This window comes from Oncorhynchus mykiss, chromosome 6 (genome assembly GCF_013265735.2).
Source record: "Oncorhynchus mykiss isolate Arlee chromosome 6, USDA_OmykA_1.1, whole genome shotgun sequence".
NCBI classification, from domain to species: domain Eukaryota; kingdom Metazoa; phylum Chordata; class Actinopteri; order Salmoniformes; family Salmonidae; genus Oncorhynchus; species Oncorhynchus mykiss.
The window spans coordinates 64,425,227-64,442,937 of record NC_048570.1 but is presented as its reverse complement, the minus strand read 5'-3'; the positions used below and the strand labels follow the sequence as shown (position 1 = coordinate 64,442,937).

Sequence of the window (17,711 nt, the reverse complement as noted above, 5' to 3'; positions counted from 1 at the left end):
GTAAAAGTTTCTAGTGAATGTTTGTTTAAACTAAATGTCCTCTTGGCACCAGAATTTAGAGGAGGGCAGCTGCTCAAATATGTGACCTTCTCAAATGGATTCCTGTGAAATCCTCCCAGATAATCATTCTGAGGAGGGATCCAGAAATAGGTAGCTATGCCATGCGAAGAAAGGGGGAAAACAACTCACTTGAAAAGCTGGAGATTTGAATGAATCACTCTGAGAAATTATAACCTGTGGGCATACACATACTGTCTGAGTGTGGTGTTTTCAAAATGCGAATACAAAATGGACTTGAAGGAATGTAGAACGGAAATGGAATAGTGCGATGTATGAAGGACTGTGGACATTACAATAGAAGCAGCATATATATTTAAATGAAACATGGCAATCTTTTTACTGCTGCAATTATGGGGATTTTGTGATTTTTCAAGGATTTTCTCTCTCCGTCAGTCTTGTAAATTGCAGCAGACGTACAAAAAAAACTCAGAGACAATATTGTTGCCTTCGTGTTTAATTTGAACCAATGATCAGTTGAATCTGGGTTGTGCAGTAAGTGTCTGACACAAAATGCCGTCTCTCTCTCAAACACAATGGAGCTGAGGATGGTGTCAGAAAATTCTAATCAGCCGTCCTCTGGTTCCTCTGTTTCTGGTCTATTTTATAGTGTGGGTGCATGTGTGTAGGTGTGCTTGTGTGTGTGTATGTGTGTGTGCGTGTGAGCACGTTTGTGTCTGCGTCCGTGTGCCCATCATCACTGTGCTTCCTGTCAGCCTGGCCCAGTTGACAGTATGTTTCCAGAGAGAAGAGCCAGTGGCCATAGCTTAATGTGATTACTGTCTTTGTGAGTGGGCCAGGCCAGGGGGGCAGCTGTGGTCCAGTGCCCCATGCAGCCTCAGCCTCCGACTGAGCCGTGAAGGATGAGCACACCATAGGTTTAAATGAGCTGCTGCCTTGTGAAAGCCAGAGGAACAGTGCATTGCGTGCCTGCGTGTTTTCCCCGGTGTGTGTATCTGTGTGTTTAATGGTCTGATGGCTTCTCTCTCCACAGCCAAGGAGCTTGAAGAGGCCAAAGAGCTGCAGGAAGAGGAGCCGTCTAAGACAGGTCAGCCAAAGCACATCTGGAACAACCATCACCACATTTTTACACCATACACATAGAGGCTAATTACTCCTCATTACTCCTGCATACCCCATTCTAATTCAATTCAGAAATTGCCAAGAACGTACATGGAATGGATTTCTGCTTCTTCCAGTGCAATATCTAAATGCAGTACTAATGTTTGAGCACCAAGCACGTTTTTCAGCACAGTAGTGAGATAATATTTATTATTGTGTCCTGAATAAATGTTTTAATTAGCAAGCAGGGCAAGTTCTGTGCTCTGAGTCAAGGCCGTGGTGGATGCCAGGCACAGGTCTGAACGACTCTCCCTCCAGCGATAATGTCTTTAAAGTTATTCATTTGACTCCTTCTTTAGTGTGATTGAATTATTTAGCCTCCCTGTGAACGCCACAGTTAATACTATGTGATTTTAATAAGCTGAGAGATGAAGGAAGGTCTCTGGGCAGAGTGGAGGGAGACAATGGCTCCTTTTCCTAATGCATGTCTCATGAATGTTTCAAAGTGAACTCTGCAGCCATTGGAAGGGTCACCATACCTACAGCTGCCTTACTGGCTAGGAGCAGGAATATCTCCAAGACCCTCCACCTCAACCCACTGTTTTGTCCTGACCCCTCAACAACCCCCTCACCTTTCTCTTTTCCTCAAAAGCCACACCTGTGCGGGCGGTGGTGCACCATGCGTGCGGTGGTGGGCGTGAGCTGAAGAGGGGCTCAGCAGCTCATTCTTCTGTCGTCTGAGGTACCTCTTTAAAACACTCCAGACAGTGGCTTTGTTTTGCCATCTGGCTCCAATTGTGCTGACAAAGGGAGAGGTTCCTGTGTGAGACAAAGGAGCAGAAATGAAGGCCACTTTAATAAATGCAGGATGATGGGGGAGCTGCATTTGTGTGTTATCTTAATGAGCTGTCCGGAGGAGAGCGTGCCTCCCTTTTCAAAGCCAGCCTGATTGGAACAATAACCAGTGATAACTGGGAGCCTGGACTCATCCTGGGCTTCTGCGTTTGGAAGGCGAGGCGTTCCCCTCACCGGTGTTAGAGCAGCTAGCTAGCAGGGTACCGCTTTACAAACAAGATGCTTGGCCTGAAATCCTTGATATGCTTGCAGCTGGAAGAGCCAACAACACCCATTCCCCCTCCTCTACTTCCACACACACATACAGTACACACACACACACACACACACACACACACACACATTCCCCAACCCCCACCTCTTTTCTGAAATTAGTTTTGTAATCTCAGCGTGATGCGCAGTTTAGAGTTAGCTGCAGTAATCCCAGAGCAGCACACTGTTCGGAGTGGGCTGCAATCTCTCTCTTTGCACCACTAGCCCCTGTCTGTCTCTCTGCTCTGCTCTCTCTGCATCCTGGGCTCTGTGGAGTTAGCCTAGGCCCTAGCAACAGGGCACTGGCAGAGTGTGCGTCGTCGTGACCCAGTTCTTTCATGAGGGAAGCATCATCAGAAAGAGGCTGAGAGATGTGAAAATGGTCTCTGGTTTGTGAGGTGAATTAACCTTCCTACCTGGCTTGCTGAAACAAGGTGCTGTCAATTTAACCTTTTATTTTAACTAGGCAAGTCAGTTCAGAACAAATTCTTATTTACATTGACGGCCTACCGGGGAACAGTGGGTTAAACTGCCTTGTTCAGAGGCAGAACAAAATATTTTTACCTTGTCAGCTCAGGGATTCGATTCAGCAACCTTTCGGTTCTGGCCCAACCCTCTAACCGCTAGTCTACCTGCCGTCAAGGTTGAAGACAAGCTAATGTTATGCTCCATAATGCTGATACCATGGAGTGAGACCACGTCACGCATCCTCCAAGGCAACAGCTGAAAGATGGATGACAGTCGCTTGAATCGCATTAGATCGTTAGGAGCAATAGCTCGTCAACCTAAATATCTTGATGATTTTAATACACTGCACAGGAAACGGCTAGGGCAGCTGCCTCAGACTCAGTCACATCACAGTTGGTGTATTCCCATAGCAGTGTTTGTAAGAGCCTCCACAATTCAGTGGGATAGCTGTTTAATCTATTCAACCATGACAAACCTAAAAAGTAAAGTTCAACGACCACGTTCCGAAAGGGAAAAGGCATGAACACAAGATTTCTAGAGAAACTCTCACATCTCCATCTCTCACGTTAGGCTTACATCTCCCTCCCTTTCCTCAGGGAACCAAGATTGCACATTGTTTTGTGTCCTTTTATGAAATAGTCATATTCCCATGACCATGGGTATTAGGAGAACGACAAAGTCATGAAAATGAAGCCCTGTATCCTATAACACACATCAGCTCAACCCCGGAGTCCAGCTGCAATCCTCACTGATCTACTCAGTAATACTGATGAGGAGAAGGTGAGAGGAGTCTAGAGGAGAGCCAGCCCCCCCCTCTCTCCCCAGCCCCACTCTCTCTCCCCAGCCCCACCCTCTCTCCCCAGCCCCACTCTCTCTCCCCAGCCCCACTCTCTCTCCCCAGCCCCACCCTCTCTCCCCAGTCCCAGCCTCTCTCCCCAGTCCCAGCCTCTCTCCCCAGTCCCACCCTCTCTCCCCAGTCCCACCCTCTCTCCCCAGTCCCACCCTCTCTCCCCAGTCCCACTCTCTCCACCCAGCCCCACCCTCTACCCCCAGCCCCACCCTCTACCCCCAGCCCCACCCTCTCTCCCCAGGCCCACCCTCTCTCCCCAGTCCCAGCCTCTCTCCCCAGCCCCACCCTCTCTCCCCAGTCCCAGCCTCTCTCCCCAGTCCCAGCCTCTCTCCCCAGTCCCAGCCTCTCTCCCCAGCCCCACCCTCTCTCCCCAGTCCCAGCCTCTCTCCCCAGCCCCACCCTCTCTCCCCAGCCCCAGCATCTCTCCCCAGACCCAACCCCTGCCCCAGCCCCAGCATCTCTCCCCAGTCCCAACCTCTCGCCCCAGCCTCTTTCCCCAGCCTCCGCTTCTCTCCCCAGCCTAAGTCTCTCTCCCCAGCCCCAGCCTCTCTCCCCAATCCCAGCCTCTCTCCCCAGCCCCACCCTCTCTCCCCAGCCCCAGCAGCTCTCCCCAGACCCAACCCCTGCCCCAGCCCCAGCATCTCTCCCCAGTCCCAACCTCTCGCTCCAGCCTCTTTCCCCAGCCTCCGCTTCTCTCCCCAGCCTAAGTCTCTCTCCCCAGCCCCAGCCTCTCTCCCCAGCCTCATCCTTTCTCCCCAGCCCCAGCCTCTCTCCCCACCCTCTCTCCCCAGTCCCACCCTCTCTCCACAGCTCCAGCCTCCAGTCCCAGCCTCTCTCCCCAGCCCCACCCTCTCTCCCCAGCCCCAGCATCTCTCCCCAGACCCAACCCCTGCCCCAGCCCCAGCATCTCTCCCCAGTCCCAACCTCTCGCCCCAGCCTCTTTCCCCAGCCTCCGCTTCTCTCCCCAGCCTAAGTCTCTCTCCCCAGCCCCAGCCTCTCTCCCCAATCCCAGCCTCTCTCCCCAGCCCCACCCTCTCTCCCCAGCCCCAGCAGCTCTCCCCAGACCCAACCCCTGCCCCAGCCCCAGCATCTCTCCCCAGTCCCAACCTCTCGCTCCAGCCTCTTTCCCCAGCCTCCGCTTCTCTCCCCAGCCTAAGTCTCTCTCCCCAGCCCCAGCCTCTCTCCCCAGCCTCATCCTTTCTCCCCAGCCCCAGCCTCTCTCCCCACCCTCTCTCCCCAGTCCCACCCTCTCTCCCCAGTCCCACCCTCTCTCCCCAGTCCCACCCTCTCCACCCAGCCCCACCCTCTACCCCCAGCCCCACCCTCTACCCCCAGCCCCACCCTCTCTCCCCAGGCCCACCCTCTCTCCCCAGTCCCAGCCTCTCTCCCCAGCCCCACCCTCTCTCCCCAGTCCCAGCCTCTCTCCCCAGTCCCAGCCTCTCTCCCCAGTCCCAGCCTCTCTCCCCAGCCCCACCCTCTCTCCCCAGTCCCAGCCTCTCTCCCCAGACCCAACCCCTGCCCCAGCCCCAGCATCTCTCCCCAGTCCCAACCTCTCGCCCCAGCCTCTTTCCCCAGCCTCCGCTTCTCTCCCCAGCCTAAGTCTCTCTCCCCAGCCCCAGCCTCTCTCCCCAATCCCAGCCTCTCTCCCCAGCCCCACCCTCTCTCCCCAGCCCCAGCAGCTCTCCCCAGACCCAACCCCTGCCCCAGCCCCAGCATCTCTCCCCAGTCCCAACCTCTCGCTCCAGCCTCTTTCCCCAGCCTCCGCTTCTCTCCCCAGCCTAAGTCTCTCTCCCCAGCCCCAGCCTCTCTCCCCAGCCTCATCCTTTCTCCCCAGCCCCAGCCTCTCTCCCCACCCTCTCTCCCCAGTCCCACCCTCTCTCCCCAGCTCCAGCCTCTCTTCCCAGCCTCTCTCCCCAGCCTCTCTCCCCAGCCCCAACCTCTCTACCCAGCCCCACCCTCTCTCCCCAGCTCACACTTCTCTCCCCAGCCTAAGTCTCTCCCAAGTCTCAGCCTCTCTCCCCAGTCCCAGCCTCTCTCCCCAGCTCACGCTTCTCTCCCCAGCCTAAGTCTCTCTCCCCAGTCCCCACTTCTCTCCCCAGACCCAGACCCAGCCTCTCTCCCCAGCCCCAGTCAAACCCGACAGGCCTCTCTTTAAACAGCCACTGCAGCCAGTGTAGTCTGTGGTGCTCCTCTTCTCATGTGCTGTCCCAGTGGTCACATATTACTGCTTAAAGATATGTAAATACAGTCGTTATGATTCCTTCATTAGTGGATGTGGGCCACAGAAGAACTTCAGGAGAGCTAATTAACAGACGTCCCTGTGCTCTACGGCTAAGTGTTCCTCTGCATAACTTGTGTGCTTCTGCTTGTGTTCCTCACTGGTTTAATACAGTACAGTACACTCCTTCCTCAAGAGGGTGCTTACTTCAACACTATCAACCTGCATCCTGGGAATAGGGTTTTGGTGTCAAAAGACGATTGCATCAGAATGAGGACTGTAATATTCTGTCCTACTTTCATGCATAATTGGGGCAACAGGTAGCCTAGTGGTTAGAGTGTTTGGGTTAATACCCGAAAGGTTGCTGGATCAAATCTCTGAGCTGACAAAGTACAAATCTGTCGTTCTGCCCCTGAACAAGGCAGTTGACCAACTGTTCCCAGGTAGGCAGTCATTGTAAATAAGAATTTGTTCTGAACTGACTTGCCTAGTTAAATAAAGATAAAATAATAATTTGTGGGTGGGACCTTTCCTATAATCAAAACACTTGAGAAGACCAGCACCTGACTCTGCTAATTGTGTCCCTACAGTGTTGGATTTTTCATTGGCTTTTCATATATTACCGTACTACTGGGCCAGATCCTGTTAGGTAGTGTGTTGCTAGAGGATTTCCCTCTCTCCTCTTTGAACTATTAATGGTGTGTGTTTTGCATACTGAGCAGGGTTTAGCCTCTTCTCAAGGGTTATCTGTTGGTCCGGGAAGAGAAGGCCATTGTCACACTGAGAGAGATAACGGAGGGATAGCTGCTCCTAAATCATATGGAATAATGAGCGCTGTCAGACCTAATGAAAGCAGTCAGCAGCATTCTGCATCACAACAACATGGAGGCCCATTGAGGGCATGTAGCGCTGATCCAAATATTAGGGTAATATGAAAGTAATTTCATAGAGCGTGCTAGATCGGATGTGTCTTTGGGAGAAGAGGAGAGAGGTGTACAGTACATCAAGGGGCAGGGCTCTACATTAGTAAAGCAGGGTTTAGGGGACAGCAACAAGCATTCCCAGGGTGAATTCCTGTCCACAGACGTCATCTGGCCCTCCCCTGTCATGTGACCCATACCCCTGCAGCCCAGTGAAGCGCCCATGGGGGGGGGGGGGTGGGGGGGCGACGTGTCGTCAATCCATCTCACTCCCCTGATCTGCCTCCCCTTAGCGTTCCAGAGTGTGCCACGCGTCGGTTCCACATGAGCACACCGCTGCAGTGGCTAATTAAATAAAGCACTGTGCCCTCTGCTTCCTGTTAGCTTGGGCAAGGTTGGTGCACACACACACACAGGAGAGGAGAGGAGAGAGGGAGGGACGGTGGCCCGGGACGGGGGGGGTTAAAGAGAGAGACAACCGTTATATTGTAATCCCTCCTCATTCGTTCATTAGGGAGAGTCATGATAAGGTTGGCTAAATACTCAAAAGTAATGTGAGAGCCTCCAGAGTGGTCTGATGTTTTGGACCTATAACCCCACAGATAGGAGTGGCGTTCATGACATTTTGTCTGCCGGTTATTGTCATGCAAAAGTCTGCTGGTCTCATGGTAATTGACCGCTAATTAACATAAACACTTTTACCATCTCCAGGCCTCCATGCATCCGAGCCACTGATGTGGCTCTTGGAACATCTTCATGAAAACAAATCTAAAATAAATTGAATATACACCATCACAATAAATCCGTTATTTAGGCAGGTCTAAAGAAACACTGTGAACAGTTGGACTACTGTATGTTATCTGGCTAGCAGACAAGATATGCTGATAAGTCCTGTGCCATTATTTTATATTATATATTTTTATAGTAAGAATAATATAATTTCACTTAACTGAATAAAATAGAAAGGATATTTTTCCCATTCTGGAGCGAGTGTGCGCATATGAAGAGGCTATGTTGAGCATAAAAGTGATTTGAAACAGGTCAGATACACTAGATTTAGAGTTATTTGGCAACTTTAGTTGTGAATGATACAAACCTTAGAATGTCTTAGAAATCAAATCAAATATGGCGCTGCATTATACGACTGACTATAGGCTATTGATGTTTGAGAAAGTAGCAAAGAAGGCTTGCGCTCTGTTCAGGTCATCCATATGCACTTTAACCTCTAGTGACTCCCCATCCCTGATGCGGGAGCGTAATCATCGACTGACACTAATTAGCATAACGCAACGGACATAAATATTCCTATTCATGAAAATCACAAGTGAAATATATTGGAACACAGTTTAGCCTTTTGTTAATCACCCTGTCATCTCAGATTTTCAAAATATGCTTTACAGCCAACGCTAGACAAGCATTTGTGTAAGTTTATCGATAGCCTAGCATAGCATTTTGTCCAGCTAGCAGCAGGTAACTTGGTCACGGAAATCAGAAAAGCAATCAAATTAAATTTACCTTTGATGAGCTTCGGATGTTTTCACTCACGAGACTCCCAGTTAGATAGCCAATGTTCCTTTTTTCCAAAAATATTATTTTTGTAGGCGAAATAGCTCCGTTTGTTCTTCACGTTTAGCTGAGAAATCGCCCGGAAATTGCAGTCACGAAAACGCCAAAAAATATTTCAAATTAGCTCCATAATATCGACAGAAACATGGCAAACGTTGTTTATAATCAATCCTCAAGGTGTTTTTCAAATATCTATTTGATAATATATCCACCGGGACAATTGGTTTTTCAGTAGGACCGATTGGAATAATGGCTACCTCTGTATTTTACGCGAGAATCACTCTGGGAGCCATCAGGTGACCAGTTGCGCAATGTAGCCGCTTACGGGTTTTCTTCAACGTAAATGCGTAAAACTACGTCACAATGCTGTAGACAGTAATCTGGTTGATAGCCCATTCACTGCTCAATAGGGACACATTGGAACGCAGAGCTTTCAAAAGATGAGTCACTTCCGGATTGGATTTTTCTCAGGCTTTCGCCTGCAATATCAGTTCTGTTATACTCACAGACAATATTTTTACAGTTTTGGAAACTTTAGAGTGTTTTCTATCCTAAGCTGTCAATTATATGCACATTCTAGCATCTTGTCCTGACAAAATATCCCGTTTACTATGGGAACGTTATTTTTCAAAAAATGAAAATACTGCCCCCTAGTCACAAAAGGTTTTAATAGCAAATGGAGTCCGTTTTCCCGCTGGTTCGTTTTTCAGGCTACTCTGGTAATTTCACTCCATGCATCAACACACTGTTTGAGGAGCATGCAGCCTCTCGCTGCGCGACAGGTGATATTCTGCCCAAACTCTGTATGCCATGCTCTCTCCAACCCTGTTCCTACAGCTACCAAGTGTTTCATTTGGGAAACCTAGTGAAATCGGATCAGGAACATCGATAATAACATGTATTCACACCAAAACTTATTTCAATAAACTGTTGACAGCCCCTCTCTCTGCGTGATGGATAAAGGAATGAAGGAGAGAGAAGAGGAGGTGGAAATGCACGGTGGTGAGTTATTCTGTAGCTAAAAGTAAAGCCTATTAATTAGATATTAAAAATGCCCTATTACTAGGCTATTCAAAATCGAATACAAATTCACTATAATTGTAGGCTAAGCCGTCCTGCACAATCAATTAACTAACAGCGTTGCCTAGGCCTGTACGTTCTCTCCCTGATTCATGGATAGAAAGTTTGGTGCTTAGCATAAGGTAACTAGTTCATCCAGTATGCATAGTAATACTGTCCACACTCGAAGGCGATGACTAGAAACGGCACAATCATTCTTTTAATTCCGTTTTTTTGGGGGGCGGGGCTGGGTTCGGCTCACAGGCCTATGCGTATGCATAAACTCTAATATGCATATTGGTGTTTTGAATTAATCATCACCTTACAAAGCACTGACCATTTAATTGTGTTAGGCTTTGAAACAACATCCACAATGAGCATGTTTTCCACTCAGTTTCAACCTGTTGTTGAACTTCTTTCTTCAAATTGATCAATCACAGTGAGGTGATTGTGAGGTGAGGTTTTAAAAGCACGTTCTGTTTTGATGATGTGTTTGATGGGATTTTCTATTTAATTTGCATTAATGTCAGAGTGGTTAGAGGGACAATAGAGCCCTGAGTACCAGGCCATTAGCGACCTGATGGTCGTTAGCAAGTTGGGTACTACTAGTGCATGTCCAGAGTGCATAAAAGGAGATTACCGTGACTCAACAGTCACATGGCTCATGTGTGGCGGTAATACAGGCACCACAACAGCCCTACCCACAGATTACAAAGAAGGTATGAAGGCTGGCTACATACATGTTCACATCCCATGCTACAGGGAACCACTTTCTGCTGCTAATAGCCAACAGTTCTACTGTACAATGTTGTTTTGTTCTATCATCCTAATTGTCTTACTGGCATTACGAAGCTCATATTCCTCTGTTGTTCTGTCTTTCAGCCATGACCCCCCTGAAAAGCTAAAGACAAAAGAACACAGGTAAGAATCACATACGACAACGTCATTACACACCCTTCATGTGTGTGTCCGTGTGTGTGTGTGTGTGTTTGTGTGTGTGTCATATCAGGTTGTCTTTGCATTTCATTTCCCCCTCCAGCGATTGCAATGTATTTTCAGGAGGCAGTACGTGCCCTCGAGGCCCCAAGGTCTGCAGAGGCTGTGGGTAACTGCTTCTGTAATGAGCCCCAGGCTGCATTCATTCTGTGAAGGACAATCAGGAATTTGGGAAAAGTCTTGATATTTTGATTCTCAAAATCACAGGGTCATTGGTTGCCATGACAAATGTATTTCTGTGCAATGTCATTAGAAGTGGGTTTTGAATATTCCAGCTCGTTCCTAACCCCCCTTAAAGCCCAATTAATGTGAAACGTGATTTTCCTCAATTATAGCATGTTATGATTTGATATTGAGATTGAGGCCGCATTGGACCTATAACCATTGTAGCGATGAATCATTAACCTGCCAGCACCAGGTGTGTTTGTGTGTCTCTGTGGGAGACGTGAGTGACACAAGAATACAGGAGGAGGTTAAAAATAGAAATGCTGGTTGTAAAGTGAGAAGCATCAACTTTCTCTCTCTCTCTCTGTCTCTCTCGTTCTCTCGCTCGTTCTCTCTCTCTCTCCCAGCCAGACAGACACGTAGGTGTTGATAATAGTCTCCGTGACCTCAACAAGTCAGCCTATTTATAACCTGTTTCTTACAGTTTATTTGCTCCCTTCAGTGAATTCGACTATGCCAATCTTTTGCTCACTGTATTTATCTAACACGTTAAAAAAAAGTGAGAGGAATTTGACTGCTTAAATCATTTAGAGGGATGATGCTTGTCAGCTCAGCCCACCAACCTATAGTACAGTACACTACCTTCAGGGCTGGGGAGTAACTGATGATTACATGTAATCAGTTACATGTAATCTGATTACACAAAAAAACTGTTACTCTAAACAGTAATTAGATTATAGATACTTTTGAAAAACTAGATAATTACTTATTGGATTATGTTGAAATCCAGAAAGGATCTTGCGAAAATAAATAAAAATACGTTATGACACCAGTATCTCAGTATTGAGAAAAGATGCAAGTTTAATTTTCTTCTCTGACCACAAGCCAGAGACCACTATGAGGACACACCAAATGCGTTTTATGGATTCTGTTTGTCTTCTTGTAATGTCTCTTAAGGGGAAAGTAATCCAAAAGTAACTGAAAGTAATCCGATTATACTACTGAGTTTGGGTAATCCAAAATGTACTTTACTGATTACAACTTTGGACAGGTAAATAGTAACAGTAACGGATTAGATTTAGAAAGTAACCTACCCAACCCTGCTTGCCATGTAGACATACACACTCCTCAAAAAGCAAGCCGCTAAATAGCTAGCTATCTAACTATTGGAGAAATATCTCTGATGTTCAGTTTATAGTATTCAGCTTGGTATCTGAAGAGGATGTACAGTGCCTTGCGAAAGTATTCGGCCCCCTTGGACTTTGCGACCTTTTGCCACATTTCAGGCTTCAAACATAAAGATATAAAACTGTATTTTTTTGTGAAGAATCAACAACAAGTGGGACACAATCATGAAGTGGAACGACATTTATTGGATGTTTCAAACTTTTTTAACAAATCAAAAACTGAAAAATTGGGCGTGCAAAATTATTCAGCCCCTTTACTTTCAGTGCAGCAAACTCTCTCCAGAAGTTCAGTGAGGATCTCTGAATGATCCAATGTTGACATAAATGACTAATGATGATAAATACAATCCTCCTGTGTGTAATCAAGTCTCCGTATAAATGCACCTGCACTGTGATCGTCTCAGAGGTCCGTTAAAAGCGCAGAGAGCATCATGAAGAACAAGGAACACACCAGGCAGGTCCGAGATACTGTTGTGAAGAAGTTTAAAGCCGGATTTGGATACAAAAAGATTTCCCAAGCTTTAAACATCCCAAGGAGCACTGTGCAAGCGATAATATTGAAATGGAAGGAGTATCAGACCACTGCAAATCTACCAAGACCTGGCCGTCCCTCTAAACTTTCAGCTCATACAAGGAGAAGACTGATCAGAGATGCAGCCAAGAGGCCCATGATCACTCTGGATGAACTGCAGAGATCTACAGCTGAGGTGGGAGACTCTGTCCATAGGACAACAATCAGTCGTATATTGCACAAATCTGGCCTTTATGGAAGAGTGGCAAGAAGAAAGCCATTTCTTAAAGATATCCATAAAAAGTGTAGTTTAAAGTTTGCCACAAGCAACCTGGGAGACACACCAAACATGTGGAAGAAGGTGCTCTGGTCAGATGAAACCAAAATTGAACTTTTTGGCAACAATGCAAAACGTTATGTTTGGCGTAAAAGCAACACAGCTCATCACCCTGAACACACCATCCCCACTGTCAAACATGGTGGTGGCAGCATCATGGTTTGGGCCTGCTTTTCTTCAGCAGGGACAGGGAAGATGGTTAAAATTGATGGGAAGATGGATGGAGCCAAATACAGGACCATTCAGGAAGAAAACCTGATGGAGTCTGCAAAAGACCTGAGACTGGGACGGAGATTTGTCTTCCAACAAGACAATGATCCAAAACATAAAGCAAAATCTAAAATGGAATGGTTCAAAAATAAACATATCCAGGCGTTAGAATGGCCAAGTCAAAGTCCAGACCTGAATCCAATCGAGAATCTGTGGAAAGAACTGAAAACTGCTGTTCACAAATGCTCTCCATCCAACCTCACTGAGCTCGAGCTGTTTTGCAAGGAGGAATGGGAAAAAATTTCAGTCTCTCGATGTGCAAAACTGATAGAGACATACCCCAAGCAACTTACAGCTGTAATCGCAGCAAAAGGTGGCGCTACAAAGTATTAACTTAAGGGGGCTGAATCATTTTGCACCCCCAATTTTTCCGTTTTTGATTTGTTAAAAAAGTTTGAAATATCCAATAAATGTCGTTCCACTTCATGATTGTGTCCCACTTGTTGTTGATTCTTCACAAAAAAAAAACAGTTTTATATCTTTATGTTTGAAGCCTGAAATGTGGCAAAAGGTCGCAAAGTTCAAGGGGTCCAAATACTTTCGCAAGGCACTGTACAGTATGGTTACCTACCATGCAGCTGTGTAACGACACTGTCTAGAGAGACTTATGGAGTGTCTGGATGGTGTGGTGTGGTGTATTTCCTCTCCCAGAACAGAACAGCCCAGTGCAGTATACTCTCTGTCTATCTATCTGTCTGTCTGCCTGTCTCTCTGTAGTGAGGGTCAGGTGGACCCTCCACAGATCACACCAGTAATGCAGTGGCAGACTGTGAGGCCTCACCCATCACCCAGTGACTGGAGCCTGGCCTGTGTGGCCCCTGGTCTGCTGCCTGTCTTTAGAGAGGGATGGGCTGGCCCATCGGCAGGCCAAGCATTGGGAGGCTGTGTCAGGCTCCACCTCACTCCCCTGGTCCTCCCCTTCCTGCCTAGGCCTGAAGGAGAGGACTGCCCAGGCCAGGAAGCCCAGCTTGGGTACCGTGTTCTGACTATTTTAGGAAAGCTTCACTAGCTGACACAGGGAGGTTATGAATGCCAAGCACATTTTTGTTACAACAGCGTTTTCTGTGAAATCTATATTTTCCTCTTTCATTATGACGAGCATGTTTGATATTGCTCGTGGATATTTTTAGAGGCGTTTCAGAAGCTTTCCATCAATTTTGACCCAACTAAGATTGAACCTGTCACATTAAAGGAAGCAATGAATGCAGTGTGAGAGCTTCCTCTTTATTTTCCTTCCATCCAGATTTCATAGGGCAGGTTTAGGGGTTCAAGACATGGATCTGTTAATATGACGATGGGATAGTTTCCCTATAATTATATTCATCACATTTGGAGAATAATCACAAGGGCCAGCTGGAGTGAAGGAGCTGACACTGCATTTCAGCTGACACACGCTTTGTCAATGCACACATATTATGTTACTATGCAAATAATACAGATGTTTCTCTTGCTGTAAAAACGCAAAGCAAAGTTATTTGGTGTCAAGACAGTGATATCAATATCTTTATTGTGCGTATATGTCACGATCGTCGTATGAAGCGGACCAAAATGCAGCGTGGTATGTGTTCATGATGATTTTTTAAATAAAAGAAAACACTGAACACTGAATACAAACTATACAAAAACAATAAACGAATCACAACCGTGACGCTATAATGAGAACTGTGCTGACACAAGCAACTAACATAGACAATCACCCACAAACTGTGAAACCCAGGCTACCTAAGTATGATTCTCAATCAGAGACAACTATTGACACCTGTCTCTGATTGAGAACCATACTAGGCCAAAACATAGAAATCCCAAAATCATAGAAAAACAAACATAGACTGCCCTATACTAAATAACGACAAAACAAAGGAAATAAAGGTCAGAACGTGACAGTATATATACGGTCACAGTATGTTTTTATTCATACAGTGATTGGATCCAGTCAAAAAAATTACAATTGCTGAGAGGGCCAATGTCACGCCCTGACCTTAGAGAGGTTTTTATGTCTCTATTTTGGGTTGGTCAGGGTGTGATTTGTGTGAGCATTCTATGTTTTGTTTTCTATGTTTCTTTAGTTCTAGGTTTTGGCCGGGTATGGTTCTCAATCAGGGACAGCTGTCTAGCGTTGTCTCTGATTGGGAATCATACTTAGGTTGCCCTTTTTCCCTCCTTTCAGTGTGGGTAGTTGACTTTTGTTAGTGGCACTTTGGCCCTGTAAGCTTCACGGTTGTGTCTTCGGTTGTTGTTTTGTTGGCGACATTTTAAATAAAAGGAAAATGTACGCTCACCACGCTGCACTTTGGTCCACTTCTTTTGACGGCTGTGACAGAACTTCCCACCACCAAAGGACCAAGCAGCGTGGCCAGGAGAGGCAGCCAAAAAAAAACTTTTGGGGGGGCACACGGGACGGTTGGCGGAGCCGAGGATGGAACCAGAGCCAGTCGGGTGAAATTGGAGGGGAGCGAAGGGAGTGAAGCAGAGACAGTGAAGGAGTTGATGGGGAGATTGGAGGAGAGAGCTATTAGAGAGTTGCTGTGTTGGTGCATGAGGCACGACATTCGCCCTACGGAGCGTGTCCTCGGGTTGATGTCACCTGAGTCAGCTCTCCATACTCGTCCTGAGGTGCGTGCTAGCCGTCTGGTGAAGACTGTGCCAGCCCCACGCACCAGGCCTCCTGTGTGCCTCCCCAGCCCTGCACGTCTTGTGCCAGCTTGGCGCCCCAGACCTCCGGTGCGCCTCCACAGCCCGGTGAGTTATGCGCCGGCTCTATGCACGGTTTCCCCAGTTCACCAGCTCCCCGCACGTGTCGGGCTAGAGTGGGCATTCAGCCTGGAAGAGTGGTGCCAAGGCTACGCACCAGATCTCCAGTGCTCCCCCCACAGCCCGGTCTATCCTGGGCCTCCTCCACGGACCAGGCCTCCAGTAGGTCTCCCCAGCCCGGTCTATCCTGTGCCTCCTCCACGGACCAGGCCTCCAGTAGGTCTCCCCAGCCCGGTCTATCCTGTGCCTCCTCCACGGACCAGGCCTCCAGTAGGTCTCCCCAACCTGGTTTATCCCGTGCCTCCTCCACGGACCAGGCCTCCAGTAGGTTTGAGTCCGGTGCCTGCTCCACGGCAAGGGTGCCCAGTCCGGGTCCCGCAACGAGGGTGCCCAGTCCGGGTCCCGCAACGAGGGTGCCCAGTCCGGGGCCCGCAACGAGGGTGCCCAGTCCGGGGCCCGCAACGAGGGTGCCCAGTCCGGGGCCCGCAACGAGGGTGCCCAGTCCGGGGCCCGCAGCGAGGGTGCCCAGTCCGGGGCCCGCAACGAGGGTCCCCACACCAGAGGCGCCACCAAAGTGGGGTGAGCCAGAGGTGGAGCGGGGTCTATGTCCCGCACCAGAGCCACCACCGTGGATACAGTAGATGCCCACCCAGACCCTCCCCTATAGGTTCAGGTTTAGCCCTGTAAGCTTCACGGTTGTTTCTTTGTTTGTTGTTTTGTTGGCAACATTTTAAATAAAAGGAAAATGTACGCTCACCACGCTGCACTTTGGTCCACTTCTTTTGACGGCTGTGACAGCCAACCATGATGACAGAGGGCAGAGGAACTCGTTTCCTCTAACTTCCCCAAATAAAGTAGAGGCACCAAGAGTCACTCTCAGTCCAAAATGGCACCCTATTTCCTATAGAATCCTATAAGCCCTGCTAAAAAGTAGTGCACTATATAGGGGATAGGGTGCCATTTGAGCCACGGTCTGTGAGGTTATCTGACATTACTACGCCCTGACCTTCACGTTCAGTCCTATCACTGTTGCAGGCCAATATCCTGTAAACCATATTCTCCTGCTGAATCACCACCAATCAATTATTTTAATATTTCTGTGGCCATTTTTTTATAGATTATCTCATTTATGCATAGTGCAGCATGTCTTATTAAATAACGTAAGTTCAGTGCATCTGATTATCTTGCTTTAGTGTCATGGGACATTTTTGTTTTCATAAAACCTTTTACCACCTTCTTGATATATCTGTATGTGATTCATTATTTTCTAATCTTCATTCTTATATTTCATACAACAACTGCAGGCCACTGGGTATGGAATTCACTCACCTTGCGTGTCCATACTGTGTTCACATTGAGAGCTGTTGCCATGGTTAGTAATTAGCTGTAGTGAGTGCTCCCTGAAACATTGAACAATGGTGAAGCATCTCCTGTAATTCCTCACAGAGGACTGTGTGTCCTTGAGGGAAGTGTCATTCATTGTGGAGACTCTCACCTTGTCTGCTAGTAGGCTTTTACCAGAAAATGCTAATAGACCGCCTGATTGCGTTTGTTATCGGCTATAGCATGGTGAGATATGCAGTATAAACGTGTACGTTTGACACAATTTAATGATCCATGTTAATCAGGAGGACATATCACTCCAAATGAGTCATGCAAAGAGAACCTCAGAATCCCATTGTACTGGGAGCTGCAGCACACATGCCCTGATATTATATCTGCCAATGGAAGGAGGATGAATTGTCAAGGCCAGACACAAAGCGAATAAAGGAAATCCTGTGAGTGTGAATGTGCGAGAGGAGGCAGAGAGACATATGGCCTAGTCATCCAGCAACAGCCAGTAGACTACCACAAATGAATTCCAATGAGAGAGTAGATATTAATACGTCTAATAGGACAGGCCCTATAGGTACAATTAGCTCTAGATAATGGCCCTCTTCTTTTCTACTAGAGCTCTAAAATATTGATTTAATTCTCCCCTGTATATCTACTTAAACTCTGGACTGTCACTCTAAGAATCTATCTCATTGTTATGTTTTACAGTGTTGGCCAAGGGGCTTATTCTGTCTCTGTCCTGTTTTAGGGAGCAGAGACGACACATCACTTTGAGGAGCCGCACTCTTCTCTTTTTTTATAAGAATGAGGAAGAGATAACGAGGCGAAGAAATAAAGTGAGATATAAAAATG

General features: G+C 47.4%; 1 protein-coding gene across 3 annotated transcripts in view; it reads left to right on the top strand.

Annotated features, from left to right (window-relative positions):
- The window catches only part of LOC110526336 (CD276 antigen), a 75,002-nt gene that overhangs the window by 49,928 nt on the left and 7,363 nt on the right, over window positions 1–17,711 (top strand). For all 3 annotated transcript variants that reach the window (XM_021607212.2, XM_036980688.1, XM_021607214.2), the window contains 2 exons: window positions 1,052–1,105; window positions 10,190–10,228. In XM_021607212.2, the coding sequence (XP_021462887.2) occupies window positions 1,052–1,105; window positions 10,190–10,212 (77 nt within the window). In that variant the 3' untranslated portion in view covers window positions 10,213–10,228. The remainder of the gene's footprint in view (window positions 1–1,051; window positions 1,106–10,189; window positions 10,229–17,711) is intronic.